The sequence below is a fragment of the Topomyia yanbarensis genome, chromosome 2 (assembly GCF_030247195.1).
Source record: "Topomyia yanbarensis strain Yona2022 chromosome 2, ASM3024719v1, whole genome shotgun sequence".
Taxonomy (NCBI): domain Eukaryota; kingdom Metazoa; phylum Arthropoda; class Insecta; order Diptera; family Culicidae; genus Topomyia; species Topomyia yanbarensis.
Window position 1 is genome coordinate 56,910,188 of NC_080671.1, and position 16,852 is coordinate 56,927,039.

General features: G+C 45.2%; 1 protein-coding gene across 1 annotated transcript in view; it reads left to right on the plus strand.

Annotated features, from left to right (window-relative positions):
* LOC131685626 (RING finger and SPRY domain-containing protein 1-like) overlaps positions 1–13,075 on the plus strand; it is a 43,769-nt gene extending 30,694 nt beyond the window's left edge. The window contains exons 2-7 of the mRNA XM_058969488.1: positions 1,841–2,021; positions 2,498–2,650; positions 2,717–2,806; positions 2,871–2,988; positions 11,224–11,840; positions 11,899–13,075. Coding sequence (XP_058825471.1) covers positions 1,841–2,021; positions 2,498–2,650; positions 2,717–2,806; positions 2,871–2,988; positions 11,224–11,840; positions 11,899–12,144 — 1,405 coding nt within the window. The 3' untranslated portion in view covers positions 12,145–13,075. The remainder of the gene's footprint in view (positions 1–1,840; positions 2,022–2,497; positions 2,651–2,716; positions 2,807–2,870; positions 2,989–11,223; positions 11,841–11,898) is intronic.
* The last annotated feature ends 3,777 nt before the right edge of the window (positions 13,076–16,852 follow it).

The following is a 16,852-nucleotide window of genomic DNA, read 5'->3' on the forward strand; positions in this document are numbered from 1 at the left end:
GTAAAATTTTACTTAAACTGAAGTCGCCATATTGTATTTAAAAATGACATCAGGCATTAATCTTTATCATGTACTCATCAAGCCCGCTCCTAAAACATCCATATTCATTGGGTTGTAGAGAATTCCGCTAAGCCGAGAGTATCCACACGTATGGTTCTCAAAATGGCGTCAGATATCGATATTTGGCGCCTACTCACCAATCCTGTTCCGATAATACGCATATTGATTAAGTTATTGAAAATTCTGCTAATCCAAAAGACGCCTTCTTGATTTTCAATATGGTGTCAAACATCGATATTCGGCATCAACTCATCAAGCTCGTTCCAAAAATACCCATTTCGTTGAGTTTAAGAGAATTCTGCTAAAGCGGAAGTCGCCATATTTGCACTTTCAAAATGGTGTCAAACGTTGATAGTCGACGTCTACTCACCAGCCCCCATTCAAAAATACTTATATTGCTTGCGTTTTAAAGAATTCCGCAAAACATGAAGTCGCTATCATGGTTTTCAAAATGGTGTTTATAATCAGCGTCTACCCGGTAACGGGGGGAGCAGCCAACCCCGTGTGCTAGCAGAACCGCGCAATTCAGACTCGAATCGGAAACGGCCCCACTGATTTTACCCTGGTTAGTTGGTGCATCAAATCTGTACTCTTTCGTAAATCACAAACAAAAAACTTTTTGTTATTGGCTCGGAAAAAGATGACGAAGGGGCCAATGGGTGGGTACAATTTTAGTCGGGGAGTCGATTTTATTTCGACATCCATACAAGCTTTGCTCGGGCTTATAGACCAGGACTGGGTGGTGACATAAGATACAGGAGTGGGGAATGTGATATAATAACGATAATTAACTTGTGTAACGATATCCAGGCGGCTCACAAGTAAAGAAAAGCTGCTGCTATTCTGCTCTGTTGGGGGTCATTTAGGCGAACACCTTGAAAGCGGATTAGAATGCTTTACACTACACTTTATAACGTTACACTGCACGAACTAAGAGTTACGTCTTATCGGTCTGAGAGTCACCGTACGAATGAGGAATGTTATTGTTCGTAGCCCAGTGGGGTAAAGAGTTTTAGGCTTTATCAGCAGGGTTCTTCATTCCTTCGGATGTAATGAATGCAGGAGGTTTGTTTTGTGATTGTATTTTGTTATCATTTTCTATGTCCCTACTTTTTTTCTCGCCTACCTTTCCCTTCCCGCAAGAAAAATGAAAAAAACGTGTCTGAGACCATGAGATCGGGATGCCATTGCATATGGTTAGTAAAAGAATTCCGTTTCAACATTAACCATATTTTCATTGTGTTCCAATGCTAGTTTTCCAACTGACTTAATATTGGACTTGTTGTCAATTTTAAAGTGCAAATACGAATTGGCATTTTTTATTTTGTTCTTAATTTTACGTTATTCGGGTCAAACACAATTACTAAATATATGAAAATAAACTTAAGAAGTATTTCTGGTAATTTGAATACATTGCACAAACACGAAAGACAACTAATACTGAAATACCACCGACTCATCGTGTATCCGTTTTGATTCAAATAAAAGTCAATTTTCTGATTGATAGCGCATGCCACTGAATTTTGCATGTGTTGATATTTCTGGTCGTTTTGGAGAACTAATTAGTGAAATTTGGCATTCGCATACTCTCATCGTATAGCGATATCATCAGTATGTAGCAATGATTTGAAGTATAATATGGCATTTGTATATCTACAAATAACATTTACCAAGTAATAACCTGGTGGGTTTACTTGGTAAATGTTATTTGTGTACTGATCAGTAGTGTGCCGGTAACAAGCTTTTTAATCCTTTGTCTGCACTATTATTTTTCTTCCAGTGAACCCGAACCGCCCAATTCGATGATTATGCTGCACGACATCACCGACAAACCGTCAGGTTGGATCCAGTTGGTGAAATCACTGATCCGAGTAGTCCCATTGGAGCACCCGATGGGTCCGAGCGTTATCACACTGCTATTAGACGACAGTCCGCTACCAACAAAAGATTCCGTACTTGAGGTGAATAGCCTTCATGTTAACTTAACTATCTTCCTATATGCGTTCCAATCCGTCCGTGAGCATATATACTAGCGTCACAACCCTCATAAATATAGATAGATCTGTAGTAGCCGGCTGTCTATAAGATTGTTGATAATAGCCTACACTACATAGTTACACTGAACACCGATCGTCAAACTAATGACCTTGACGATACCGGTGTCTCATATTTCTCGCGAGAGGAGGTTAGCAAGCGGTGGTTTGGTGTGGGGAGAGTAGACGCCCAATCGCTAATCTAACCAGCAGCCATCGTGTAGACACAGCTTTGTTTTTTGACTTTGCGAGTCGGTCACCTCCTCGCCAAAACCTGCCGCGAGAAAAGTTGTTTTTGTTATTTCCGTGTCATGTTTCAGACGATGGTGTCTAAAACCGGAGATAGCCGCTTTGAACCATACATCACCTAGTGTATTATATATTAAGGTTATTAACACTTTCAGGTAGCTGATATGATAACCCACTCAATCCGGCGTACACCGAAGCGAGAGCGAAACCTTTGCGTTGTATTAGGCTGTTTGGCAGAGAAACTTGCCGGCCCAAGTAGCATAGCAGTGCTTTCCGATATAACGCTTGGCTATCTGCTGGGGAATTTGGTAAGTGTTGACCCTGGTATACTGATTAGAGTGATGCACGTGCCGCTGACGCTGAATTATTTGCAGGACGAAGGCATTCATCCGGATGTGATGCTGTTCTCACTGATAGCATTGGAGAAATTTGCACAGACAAGCGAAAACAAGGTCACCATCAAGGTAAGCGAATTTAATATCAAATAATTGATTTTCAACTAAACGTTTATCTGTTGGTTTCTCCTAGCGCAAACTGGCTCTCTACCCGGAAAACCCTTTGACACGGCTCGAAAGACACACCGAGAGTAAAATTTTCATCCTTAGACAAGTTGGATTCTGTGCCCGGTGGTGCCTGGACAATTATTGTGAGTACTTGACTATTTAAACGGTTAAATGGTTCTATTTTGTAAAGCTCGAGTACTTTTTCAAATAGGCGTATCTAACAATGAGAGACTTTCGTTGTTTGCTTTCGTTTCTGTTAATTACTTGGTCGCTTCAACGTTCACCTATTCACTCTTTGCAAAATAGGTTAGTCAAAACCGCCGTCTTTCGTTCTGTACTGCAAAATTAGTAGATGGTTTCTAGTGATGTCGTAATAATCGAAAGAGAATGTTAACAAAGACTATCTGAAAAAGTACTCTAGATTGGTATCATTGAAATTGTCCTGATTGGTGTTGACCAGATGTCACATTACATTTAGGGGCAGAGCCAGAAATTTCTCTCAAACGGCTGTGTAGTTCAGATGTCAAATTATGGGGAATTTTTAAAAGAAGCAACCTAAAATAAAAAGGGAGAAACATTACATGCTTCGCCTAACCCGTTATGAATATATTGGAATGCTTAAGGGTCGATTTCTTCACCCTCGTTTAACCAGATTTACCAGTAGGTTTAAACCTGGCTTAAATGTTAAGCGGGGGTGAAGAAATCGGCCCTAAATCGGATATAAAATTAAGGCCGATGACATACTTACGCGATTTGCGATGCGGTAGCGGTAAGCGAAGCGAATGCGTTTGAACTATCTCTATGGAATGTGTATGTAGAACGCGTAATACTGTCATAGTAAAAGCTGAGCGAAGCGTCGGCGAATGTGGCAAACACTATGTAAAGTACTCAAGCGCGTCCGCAAACGCTTCGCTTTTCGCTTCAGCTTGTCATCGGCCTAAAGCGCAAAATCGGACGGAGGATTTTCGATGTTAAAACTGGTCTAAAAATCTTCAGTATAAAAACCGAAAAAATATCCGGTTCTTACATACTAATTTACTTTAACGGACTTTAAATAATAAATGTAATGACATATGGATTTTTCTGAAAACGAATTATTTATTTTTAACCGTTTGTTATACTTGAGATACATCCTTACCGACTTTTTCGGGAATGACGTCAGTCTGAATTTTAAGCTAGAAGAGTACATTCAATTTTTACGTGGGTGAATGGAGAGTCTAGTTAACAGGAAGTCTATGTTTCTTCAAGCTGTTCTCGACTCCTATTCGGCAGTTTTCACGCCGCCACCCGCATTACGGCTTGGTAAGGCCAAACTGGTGTTGAAGGGGATCAATTGAGGTTATCTGACGTATTCTTGAGGGCCACATCATCAGCGTTTCTGCGCTAAAATCGACAGACATCCTTAGTTGATTATAAAATTAGGGACTATATTTAATGTGGTAAATAATGTCTTTTTCGCTCAGATAGTTGATATTCGAGCCAGTAGAACTCCTTGAGCGTCTGACATACAAGTTCCGACGGAAATTGAGGATCCGATAAAGAGATCTTTTCTATGAGACGGCCGACCGACGGCGTCGAAACGCCGGAAGAGATGAGCAGCAGCAAACGAGTTTTTTTTACGATGGAGAAGACCTTTACGTCCTAGCCCAGTACACGTGCTATTGGTAAGGTCCAAGCTACCGCACGGGGTGCACTAGGGGCGTGTCGGGCTCGAATGGTGACGCTGCCATTAATACCGACTAAACTCCATTGGGCTCCCCCATCGTTCCTCCCAGGAACTACCTCTCGGTATTACTTCTGGGGGGATGGCTGTACTTAATGTCCTCATTCACTCTCACTCACGCGTTCATACGTCCTGTATGAGGCTTACTTGGGTGCTCTCTCTATCGCACCTTGATTCACTCTCAAACACTCCCACATGAGGCTGACTTTTGTGCTCACCTTTTTCGTTCCTTGCGAGGCTGACTTGTGTGCTTACCTTACTCATTCCTTGCTAGGCTTACTTTTATGCTCGCCCCACCCGTACCATGTGAGGCTGACTTGGGTGCTCACCTTTTTCATTCCTTGCTAGGCTTACTTTTGTGCTAGCCTCTACCACACCATGTGAGGCTGACTTTTGTGCTCACCCTTAACATGCCGTGTGAGACTGACTGGGATGCTCACCCTTTCACTTCTCTGCCACGCCATGAGGCATCGATAGCTAAGCCCCAACATACTACGCTACGACCCTCCCGTCTTGGCATGAGGCAGTCCACTTATACGCCTATACACTCACTCTTCTGTCTTGCTTCGGGGTGGCTGGGTTTACCCCTTACGCGGTTGCCAGTCGCTGCGCCAACCTGCCTCAGCATGAACAGACCATTCACTCCCTTTTTTGCGCTTGGCCTTTTTCGCTGCAGCTAACCAATCACTAGTTAGCCGTGCCCGTCGTCTGTTGCTCGGTTCGCCAGATTACCTGTAGCCTACAGGCAATCTGGATGGTAGCAGCCGAGACTGCGTTCCACTTCTCCACCGATTGACACATCCGCTGAATAAGGGTATCAGGGGTTGTGTCCCAGCCACAGACGTCAAGCATTGCTCTTCTTTCGACGTCGAACCGAGGACATACGAACAGTATGTGTTCGGCAGTTTCGTCTACACCTGGGCAGTCCGGGCAGGCTGGGACCTCCGCGTGCCAGAACCTGCGGAGGTACTGTCGGAAACAGCCATGGTCTGACAGGAATTGTGTCAGGTGGAAGTGAACTTCCCCATGGGGTCTTCCCACCCAGCTTGATATACTAGGTATCAGCCGGTGGGTCCACCTACCTTTCGAGGAGTTGTCCCACTCACGCTTCCATCTGGCGACAGAGGTCACCCTGGTGCACTCGCGGGCTCCTCTATTTCCACGTAGCTCGAAACACTCCTCATCTTCCCGAATGACCAGCCCGACTGGCATCATGCTCACTATCACGCAGGATGCATCGTGTGATACCGTGCGGTAGGCAGATATCACTCTGAGGCACATCACGCGGTAGGTGCTCTCCAGTTTCTGTAGGTAACTGGTTACCCTCAGTGTTCTTGACCATGACGGGCCGCCGTACCTGAGGATAGATACGGCAACGCCTGCCAGTAACCAACGTCTACTGGCGCACACCTTTGAGCTGTTGGACATCATCCTCGATAGAGCCGCAACAGCAGTCGACGCTCTCTTGCATGTATAGTCGACATGGCTGCCGAAGATCAGCTTGTCGTCTATAAAGACTCTGAGAGACTTCAGACTTCGCTTTGAAGTGATCGCGACTTCTCCCACATGGATAACTGCATGTTGCGCCGACTTGCGGTTGTTGACGATAACTACCTCCGTCTTATGATGAGCGAGCTCCAGGCCTCTCGCGCTCATCCATTCCTCCACCGTGTTGATCACGTGTTCTGCGGTTAGTTCTACCTCAGGGATTGTACGCGGTTCTGAAAGTAACTTTCCAGGATCCGGTACAGACCCACCGGTAGGCTAAGCCGGTGTAACGAGAGCGCGATGGCATCCCAGCTTGCGCTGTTGAATGCGTTCTTCACGTCAAGTGTCACTAACGCACAGTATCGAATGCCTCGCCTTTTCCGTTGGATCGCTATCTCGGCAGTATTTATCACTGAGTTGAGAGCGTCCACTGTGGACTTACCCTTCCGAAAGCCAAACTGGTTGCTTGATAGGCCGTCCGTACCTTCCGCGTACGGGGTTAGCCTGTTGAGGATGATCCTCTCAAGCAGTTTGCCAGTCGTGTCTATCAGACAGATTGGTCTGTACGCCGATGGGTCGCCTGGCGGCTTCCCGGGCTTCGGCAACAGCACCAGTTTCTGCCTTTTCCATGTATCGGGGAAACGGCACTCGTCAAGGCATCTCTGCATAGCTAGCCTGAACATGTTCGGGGTCGCTATGATCGCTGCCTTGAGAGCGTTGTTTGGAACTCCATCCGGCCCTGGAGCTTTGTTCATTGCTAGGGATTTAGCCACTGCGAGTAGTTCTTCATTCGTCACTGGAGCCACCATTTCGACCGTGCCCGCACTGTCTCGTAGTGCAGGTGGCCAGGGGCTTGTGGCTCGAGACGGGAAGAGTACTTCGATAATCGTTGCCAACCGGTCCGGAGACCGTTCTGGGGGTGAAGAGCCCCCTTTGGTCTTGGCCATCACTATCCTGTAGGCGTCACCCCACGGATTCGCGTTGGCACTTTCACACAGGTTGTCGAAACACGCTCTCTTGCTGCTTTTAATAGCCTTGTTAAGGGCCAATTTCGCAGCTCGAAACACTTCACGGCGGTTCTCTCTTGCATCCTCGGTGCGAGCTCTTTGCATCCTACGTCTAGCTCTGAGGCAGGCTGACCGTAGAGCTGCAATCTCGGCACTCCACCAGTATACCGGGCATCTGCCGTTTCTTGGCAGTGTTTTTCTCGGCATAGTGGCGTCGCATGCGCGTGATAGAACAGCTACCAGCGCATCCCCGCTTAGACTGTCGGTGTTGGCCTCCAGTACCAGGGCCGCGGTGAAAGCTTCGCTGTCGAAGTGATTGGACTTCCACCCGCGTACCTGACAGGAATCTCCCGCCCTCGGATGCTGCACACCATAGTTGATCCTAAAGCGGATTGCTAAATGATCGCTATGGGTGTAGCCTTCGTCTACCCTCCATTCCATGGCTGGAGTCAGACTCGGGCTGGCAAATGTTACGTCAACCAACGCCTCCACCCCGTTTCTACGGAATGTACTAGCGGAGCCATTATTAGCTAGCACAGTATCGAGTTTCGCAAGCGCCTCCATTAGCGCTTGACCCCTGCTATTTGTACAGCGGCTGCCCCACTCCACTGCCCAAGCGTTAAAGTCTCCCGCTATGACTACCGGTTTCCGGCCCACTAGGTCTGACGAGAGCCTGTCGATCATCTGGTTGAACTGTTCTATTGGCCACCTTGGTGGAGCGTAGCAGCTGCAATAGAACACACCATTGATCTTGGCAATCGCAACACCCTCGGCGGAGGAGTGTATTACCTCTTGAACCGGGAACCGTACCGTTGTACAGATTGCCACCATTCCAAACCCGTCCGACACTCAATTGCCGTTGCCGGCAGGGATGTTGTACGGGTCTGATAGGAGGGCGACATCTGTCCTCGACTCCGAGACCGATGGTTAAGATTTAGCTGTGTGACGTTCACGGCTTCTTCTTATTTACCTCACCGAAGGGACACGAAGGTCCGCCCATAGCATGTTTATGGGCTTGCTTCTTAGCGGTGCAGATAAGGCACTTATGCGCCTTAGTGCAACCCCGCTCCTTATGCCCCTCCTCGCCGCAGCGACGACATAGTTTGCTCCTGTCTATGCCCTTGCACTCGTAGGCTTTGTGGCCGGACTCAAGGCACCGATAGCACCTATCCACTGAAGGCGGCTGGGGTATGCTAATTGGGCATACCGACCAGCCGATCTTCAGCTTACCTTTCTCGGTTACCTTTTTGGCATCCGCCTTCAGTAGCCTGAGGTGGGCTACTTGGGTGCCAGAGGGTCCCTCTAAAACGCAGAGGCCCGCTCGATTGTGACGTCGCATTGCTCCTTAACGGCTGCGACGACATCTTCTGCAGTCGTGAACTCGTCCAGATGCTTGCACTGGAGAGTCATTTCCGCCCCTAGCGACCTGACCTGGGTGCCTTCACCAAGGACCTCTTGGGCCAAGGCCTTGTACACCGCACTAGATTGTGCGCCTCGCTTCAGCACCAGAAGCATTTCTCCCGTGTTGGTGCGTCTCACACTACGCACATCTTGCCCAAGGGCCGAGAGACTTTCGGCCGCCTTCATCGACTCTAGGACGTCGGCGTATTTGTCCTTGTCGGCTTTTAACCACAAGGCCTCACCTCTGTCCTTGGCCTCCTTCGCGGGCCGCGGTACCTCCGGTGTCGGTGCCGGCTTCTTCTTGGTGACCAGCGTCCAGGGGTTTACGCTCCCCCCCCCCCTGCCCCGGTCGCGCCGGGTTGCTGGTACCAACGCTCTGCCCAGCGAGGTCACTCTCGCCCTCGCTTACCTCGACCAAACGGCGTCTGGCCTTAACGGTTGCACGCCGTGTGGTGTCGGTTTTTGCACCCTCGCCTGGCGACTTCCTAGGGCACTTCGCGTTCGACGCCGTCTAGCGATTGCCCTTGCCTTTTCCCTTCGAGGGGAACTCGGCCGCCACTTCGAGCGACACTGCTGCTCCATAGAAGGTGAAGGCCACTGTCTGAGTGCCTGTATCGACCTTCTCTCTTCCCTCCCTCTTGGAGGCCACTGTCTGGGTTTCTCTGTCGGACTTCTCCCGACATTCCACCCTCTTGGCATAAGCCTGCTGTTCCTGTCTTGCGACACGAACAGTTTTCCGGAGCACCAGGAGGCTCTGCTTTAACTCCTTGCTTATGTTTTGCTTTGCGCTAGTGAACTCGATTATTGAATCGAGCTGCTCCACCATTTTGCGCATCGCGGATAGTGGCCCGTCCAGTGCGTTGGTAGGGCTATTTCCTACCACTACTGGGGGGTCCCTGGTGCTATCAGATGCAGCACTCGTCGCTCCACTACTCTCCCCACGGGGGGGGGAGACCTCGCCAAACCACCTCTAGCAAAGGGGTTTGGCACCTCCGTTTGTTTGTTATTTTTATTTTTGTTCTCCATTTCAGTACCCACGAGTAGCGCGAGAATAAATGTCCGCCACGCCAGAGCTCCGCATTAACGTAAGGGACGCTTACTGTGGGGGTTGCCCAGATACCCCACAGGCTCCGTTAAGGATCGAGCATCTTTTTCACCCCCTCGATCACTCATCCCTCGGTAGCGACCTTCACGCCTTGGAATTGGGGTTATGACCTATCTTGCTTTACGTGGTGACCGCGGCCCAGATTATCACAACCATCCTCCTTTACCAGGGCTTTGGACCTGTAGCTCTGGTTCTCAATAGTTCCATGTACGTATATTATTACAGACATGCTACTATCGAGATCCGTCTTTCGCTAGCGGAGTTCAGCAAACGAGTTTAACAAGAGGAAATGGGACACTTACTACCATTGAAATAAAATCTGTATATAGCACTAACAAAATTCTTAATTTCAGGAACTGTACGAGATGGTACTGGGCCTGTGGCCTTCGACTGGCATGGTCCATTCTCATTGGTTCGGAAGTCTTCTTGGCTGGTTGGTAGATATGTGCTCCTACTTGCAAGTTGATCAATTCGCTTGGTTGGGGGACCTGTCGATCCTACTAGTTGTCGACTCTCTTGACCGTGGGTGCAAGGCTAGTTCAGGAAAGGAGTGCAGGACTGGCACCTAAAAGATAGTCAATTATTTAGGACTTGTTGTTATGATTATTAAACTCGACCAAGCACACCGGCTCTCAGAAATGATAAGCAACCCTTTCGGGTCGATGTGGTCTATTCGAGTCGAACCAGGCGGACATTCGGCTCGAGCAAACTTTATGGGGAATAGTGGATAAATATTTCTTATGTCTTTTAAGGGCAGAGATTCTTTTTGTGAAATCGTAAAATGCCTTCTAGCTACTCAGGATAATAATAATAGAAAATAATTGAGGGTTTGCTTGATCCATAACGTACGTGAATACGTAAATTGACTAGAACAGAAATAATCGAATTCTGTTATTAAATAGAGATGAAACATCACAGTTGTAGGAAAAGTATTCGCGAGTAAGGACTAATACTGCTAGTATGTTTACCGTTTCAATTAATAGTCGATTTAGCCGCTTCGGACCTAGGAGACAAAAACGAGATTAGGAAGAGACAGTAGCGGATTAAATGCGAAATTTGCCGATATTACGTTGACTCCAAAGCGATGATTTTCCATAGAATGACAGACTAGATGATACGACGTTACACGCTCTAAACTTGTGCCAAAGTATGTATGTATGTATGTATGAATGTAAGCCCGTATGGAGCATGGATGTGTATAGGAGCAAAGTATCCCTGAGCAACATGGAAGGACATCCTCTGAGCCGCCAAAACGCTCATGGGAAGCCGGCTGTGCGGTCAAAGGTATGACTATAAAGCACTGCACACACTGTCTGTCAAGTGTAACGGTGAGATGGTAGGTGTACAGTTAATGCACATAGGTTGCAGAAATAGGTTGTTGAGGCAGCCCGATTGCACACTGATAAATAACAACAAGAGTACATTCGATTTTTACATTCTAATATATTTTAAGCGGGATTTGCGAAGCATGTTAGGGCCTTGCAGATTTTATTAATATTTTTTTTTTGCGCCGCAAGCAAGATACCATCAGAGTATATTGCCATTGTTTTGAGATAGGTACCTTATTTTTTTAAGACGGTCATCCGTAAGCCTCAATTTATATAATATGCTTTAAAACAATCCTTCCATCTTATTACACCCCTTTTCCTTCCAGTCCTTATCGACGGTCGCAAGTACTCGTACGAAGTGACGGACATGAGCAACGTGAATGTCATGTTGAACACGCGGGACGTGAGCGAGTACCTGAAGATTTCACCGGACGGTCTGGAGGCACGCTGCGATGCGTACTCGTTCGAGAGCGTACGCTGTACGTTCCAGGTAAACACCGGCTGTTGGTATTACGAGGTGCTGATTATTACCCCCGGGGTAATGCAGATCGGCTGGGCCACCAAGGATTCCAATTTTCTGAGCCACGAGGGTTACGGTATAGGTGATGATGCGTACTCGATAGCGTTCGACGGTTGCCGGAAGCTAATCTGGCACAATGCCCGTTCGATGCCGCACGATCTGCACATATGGAAAGGTGGGTCAATTTTGGGCTGTCTGCTCGATCTGGACGCACGGGAGGTGATATTCAGTTTGGATGGCATCGAGGGTGGGGTGCTAAAACAGGTGTTCGGCAGTGCGAGAGATGGTTTCTTTGCGGCGGCTTCATTCATGTCGTTCCAGCAGTGTAGGTTCAATTTTGGTTCGACGCCGTTTGTGTATCCGCCAAAAAATAGACAGTACCTAAGCTTCAATGATCACGCACAGATGAAGGATCCAGATAAAGTGAGATGCATGTTGATGATACCATTAATTCATGCGATTAACCACTTATTTTTTGTAGATCGTTCTTCCGCGACACCTTTTCCTGGAGCAACTGCGAAAGCTGAGCGTTCGCGACGATTCCTGTACACTCTGTTTTGACATGAAAGCATCGATTCGGATAGAACCCTGTAAACATCGTGGCTTTTGCACGAATTGCGCCGCTCAGCTTCAGTTTTGTCCCATGTGCCGAGCTGAAATAATCAGTACCGTACAGGAAGTGACACTAGACAGCCCCGTATCGGAAGATGTTGCGATGCCGACTTGATAGCGACCGGTAGAGAACCGGGTATGAAAGGGTTTCGAGTGTACGTATATTTGCGCGAATAAAGCATGGCGCACAAATTATTTTGGAATTTCAAGAAAAATTGATTAAAGAACACAGAGAAAACGTTTGTGATAATATTAATATTTAACAATAGCTATTTCTTGTTTTAGTCATGCTGTTGCAGAAACAAACCTAAATAAATCTGAGCTAAAAGTTTGCCATTTAGTTATCCGGGGTTTGGTATAGAATATTCTGAACCAATGATCGACACGTACTTAAACTTATGGCAAATGTAATATTACAACCGAGCGAGGATCCCGTAAATTTCCATTTGAGAAATGCGTCTTCCTAATCCGAAGAGAAGGTCGTCGTTGTAATATTTTCAGTGGGTCAAATTGCAGAATAATTCAATCTGTTAAAATGTTGTTACTCGTTTTTTGCTTCTTGACGACAGTCGCATGGTTAGCGTTTAAAAATAATATTCGAATGTTAATCTTCAAGCCATTCGTTCTTTTAAGGTAGATTTAAAAAAAAGAAAACCTCATAAGTTTAATCACCTACCTAGAACTTATATTCAACATTGAAAATGGTCATACCATGTATTTCGTTTTGCTGACATCCGAGACTCAGTTACAGCTAGCATTTTGTCAAATGATATCACAATTCAAACCTGTCTTCTACACAAGAAACCGATACATACATCGCAAATTGATAGAAATGGAACAACTGCACGGAAACGAAATGACTGATATATTTTTGTACGACCTGTTAACAAGCACAAATAATAGAACAGATCAGCTAGGCTCTAGCTAGGCCAGAAGAGAGCAGCACATTGTGGTTGAACGAGTAGTTTGCAAGAATTGAGTAATAACATAGTGATTGACTATATTTGAAATTAATAGAATACATATATGAAGTATCGTGTACCGAATGACTGTTTTATTGCGAAAGAAAATGTGGAATGAAAGTGGGTAATGCTAAAATCCAAATTTTATCGTTATTTTCATTGTTTACTTTACCGTCTGCTGCTGTTGGTTATTCAGTCTGCCGTTAGAACAGTTTTGGTTTTCACTGTTGGGTGTTTTTGATGCTTCTTCATGGTGTTCCTAAAACCGTTATTAACAAAAAATGACCATAAATTTGTCATACGGCATTCGAAAGATACAGTATCCACGCATCTTCTCAGTGAATTTCAAAATGATCCATCGAGAGATTCGAGAGAAATTGCGATTTCAAGTTTTATGACGTTTCATAAACTGCCGCTAGAAGCATAATTGTCCCATGTGCTATGGGAATCCCTATACACATGGGACAATTATGCTTCTAGCGGCAGTAAAGCTACCAGCAAACACCCACAGGTTTGGTCCTATCTCTATAAACAAAAAAAAATTGTCTACTTATTTAGCACATAGCATTCGAAAGATATAGTAATCAAGTATATCCCCTGCAAGTTTGAAAATATTTCATTGACGGAATCGAAATTTATAACGGTTTGGATGTGATATGCGGTCATAGATGGGTTTTCTACCAGACTTCAAGCGTGAATCCATGTTTGTCCATTTACTATTTAGATCGTTTATACGTGTCGCGGTTTTTAAAGGAAAACCTTACCATTTAATTACATAAATATAATGTACAAAAGGTGTTATTTATATGGTTATGGTGCACTGAAAAAATATGAAAATAGGGTTGTCTACAAATCGTTAAATATAATGTGTAAATTAAAAAAATGGATAAAAGTTGGAATGTTTACTTCAAAAGGCCATATCTGAATGGTTTGTTGACCGATTCTAATTATTATTTCATTATTGAACAAGTAGACGTTTCATCGTTAATTTTCATTACGAAGAATAGATGTGGGATAATGGCGTAAAATCAAGTTCCATTTATTGACTGTTCCACCTCGCGAACTGTTGGTCTTATTCGAGTTTGTGTAAAGTCGATCGCGCCTGTATTTTCCCTTAGTTGGCGCACATTGTTTTTGACTAGGGGCAGATCACTTGTGATGCATTCTTAAAAATTAGCGAAAATAAAAGCATTTATTTCCATCAAAACAGAAATTCATAATGCATTTTGCGTTGCGTGCAATGTCTTTTGAGTTGCGTGTAAGACGTCAAAACCCTACGAAAAAACTAGCACTACATTCCACAAAACGTCGAATAAAGTGGATCAGTGTAGGACGTTTTTTGAACAAACTTTTCTGCGAGGGAGTGCAAAATTGATGCAAAAATGGAAATTAAATGCATTTTTTCTAATTTGATGCAAATTTTTTATACATTCCTAGAGTGATCTGACCCTAGGTTTTTGATGCACTCATCTCGCTCACCGTAGGATGGCAACGAGACTTTCCTCTTATTAGCGTAAATAACGGAGCGATTTACTGTATCGATTTTGTTGGCGCAGGCATCGGCGGTAAAACATGATGATGGGTTATGTTCTATCAATGACCATGCGGTAGACTTGGGAGCAACGCCCAACTCCTACTTAGCAGAAGGCAAAAGACTCTTCACATTTCCTTTCGATCATGTCCATATGAGCCTGCCTAGTCCTAGTTTTCCGTTCTAAGTTTACAACTGATACGCTCTAGAATACCTATCCGTCTTTCAATTTCATTGCTTTCGTTTCTCTTAGTCTGAAATTTGCCGAAAATAGCCAACAAAATCGATACAGTAGAACCTTGCGAAAATTAAAACGTAGTAACACAGGTAAATTTTATTCGCTTGCTTTGCCGTGAGCCAGCGGAGTGTTTCTAGCTTCAGGTCTGCGCGAGATCGGGGATAGACTGAGATATATCTTTCTCCTTCGTCTTCATCATTTCATTACAGGCCTCTTTGAAATTTGTAGCGTTATCCGAGAAACTCTTTCGGTGCCTCGGGTTTTTGATGAATCTACAGATCGGCTCAAACTATATACGATCCGCGTAATTCACCCCATCTCACAGTGGGACGAGTCCGGACTTACGTCCATATATGAAAGTTATGCGATATTCTCGCTAGTATTTTTCTCATATCAGCTGAGCCATCAGACATTTTTGCGAAATATTGTGATTTGAACGTAAAATGAATTTTTGAGATTTTTGAAGGGCATAACTCGTGTTTTTTGCATTATTTGACCTACAGACCAGCCCCCTGTCAAGGACGACGTCTCTGTACAGCCAGCATCACTGCCATGAAAATCAAAACATTAGTTTTGAATCGAATGATTAAAAGCTGTAATAAGTTACTGAATTCATTGTTTGGGCCTTTATAGCTATAACGCTCCATATATGTAGGTCGCTGTCAAATTCCATATCAAGCTTGGAAGAAAAACGGGCAGCCAGCAAAAATCCGTCAGGATTCCGGCAGCTGTCAAAATTATCAAAATGGCGCTGCCAGAATTCAGCTATACTCCTTCCAGTTATGGCAGGCAGATTCGCTTCACCGGTTCTGTTTTGTTTATCGTTGTTTCATTTTCGCCATATTTACATTTTTCCACGAAGGATAGTTTTGGCAGATGACAAAATAGGGAGAAACAAATATTTTGGTTTCAAACATGGTAAGTAATATGGATTTCATGTCCCCAGACATGTTTTTATTATAAATTTACATAAAATTTAAAAAAAATAAATTCAAGCAAAACCTGAAGCGGTACAAAACCTGTCCTGCCGGTGCGTGCCTGGCAGAAATCCGGCAGAAAAACCGTTAATAACCGTAAGACGAAAAATTCTGCCAGAAACGGTTGTTACATTTGAGCCGGCCGGCTGGGCAGCGCTCTGCCAACCAGACCCTCAGAAATTCTGCCAGACTTTTAATTTCGCTGTCGGCTATCTGGGGGGAATGTTGCTAGGCACCTCCGAGCGGGATGACGGTATGGGGTTGCCAGGAGGCTGCTACAGACACTTTATATAAAGACGTGCGGAGAGAAAAACAGTAAAACTAGCAACAAGGATTGTAAACTGGCATCACGGAAGCTTCCAGAACCCAGTCACCAAATTTTATGGCAGAGACCGCTTTGTTAGATTTCTGTCAGTCTTGGTTTGGCAGCCCTGTCAGATTTCTGCGCGTATCCTGTCGGGTTAGTTTGGTTAGTTGAGCTAGGGCGAACTCGGTTTCGCTCGCGTTTTCTGGCAAATTTTGACAGGAACCGAGCAAAACCCTGGCATAACTCGGATATAAACTGTGCAAAGATCCTGGCAATTCCTACCTGGTAGAATTTAGCACGAATCGAGCAAAACATCTGGCAGAGATGTGGCAGGAAGCGTACAGAGATCTTGGCCGTACATTCCTGGCTGGATTCTGGATAAAAGTGAGCAGCATCGGTTGGTTAAACCGCTTCTGTCAGAAACGGTTGATGCATTTGAGCGAATTCTTTGCCAGAATAGGGATCCTTAGGGGTGTGCGGGTTAAGGCATATTCTGATGCAGATTAGTACCGTGAGTTAATATCTCAGTCCTTTTTCAATTTTTTGGCCCGAAACTATTGAAAAAAACATTTTTTAGTTTGTTTCCTTTTAGGACAATAACACATCCAAACCCATGCGACTTGCACGACCCTATAGGTTGCCTTATCAGATCTACCATAGTTTGCAGATGAAACTTGAGATGGCAGGTTGCTAGCGGATTGACAAAGTACCAGATCATGCTGTGTGGGGTGCTGTCCCGGTTAACAATGAGGCGAACGAGATATTTGCAGATGCGTCATTTAGTAGGGCAACTGTCAGTTTGCTGGTT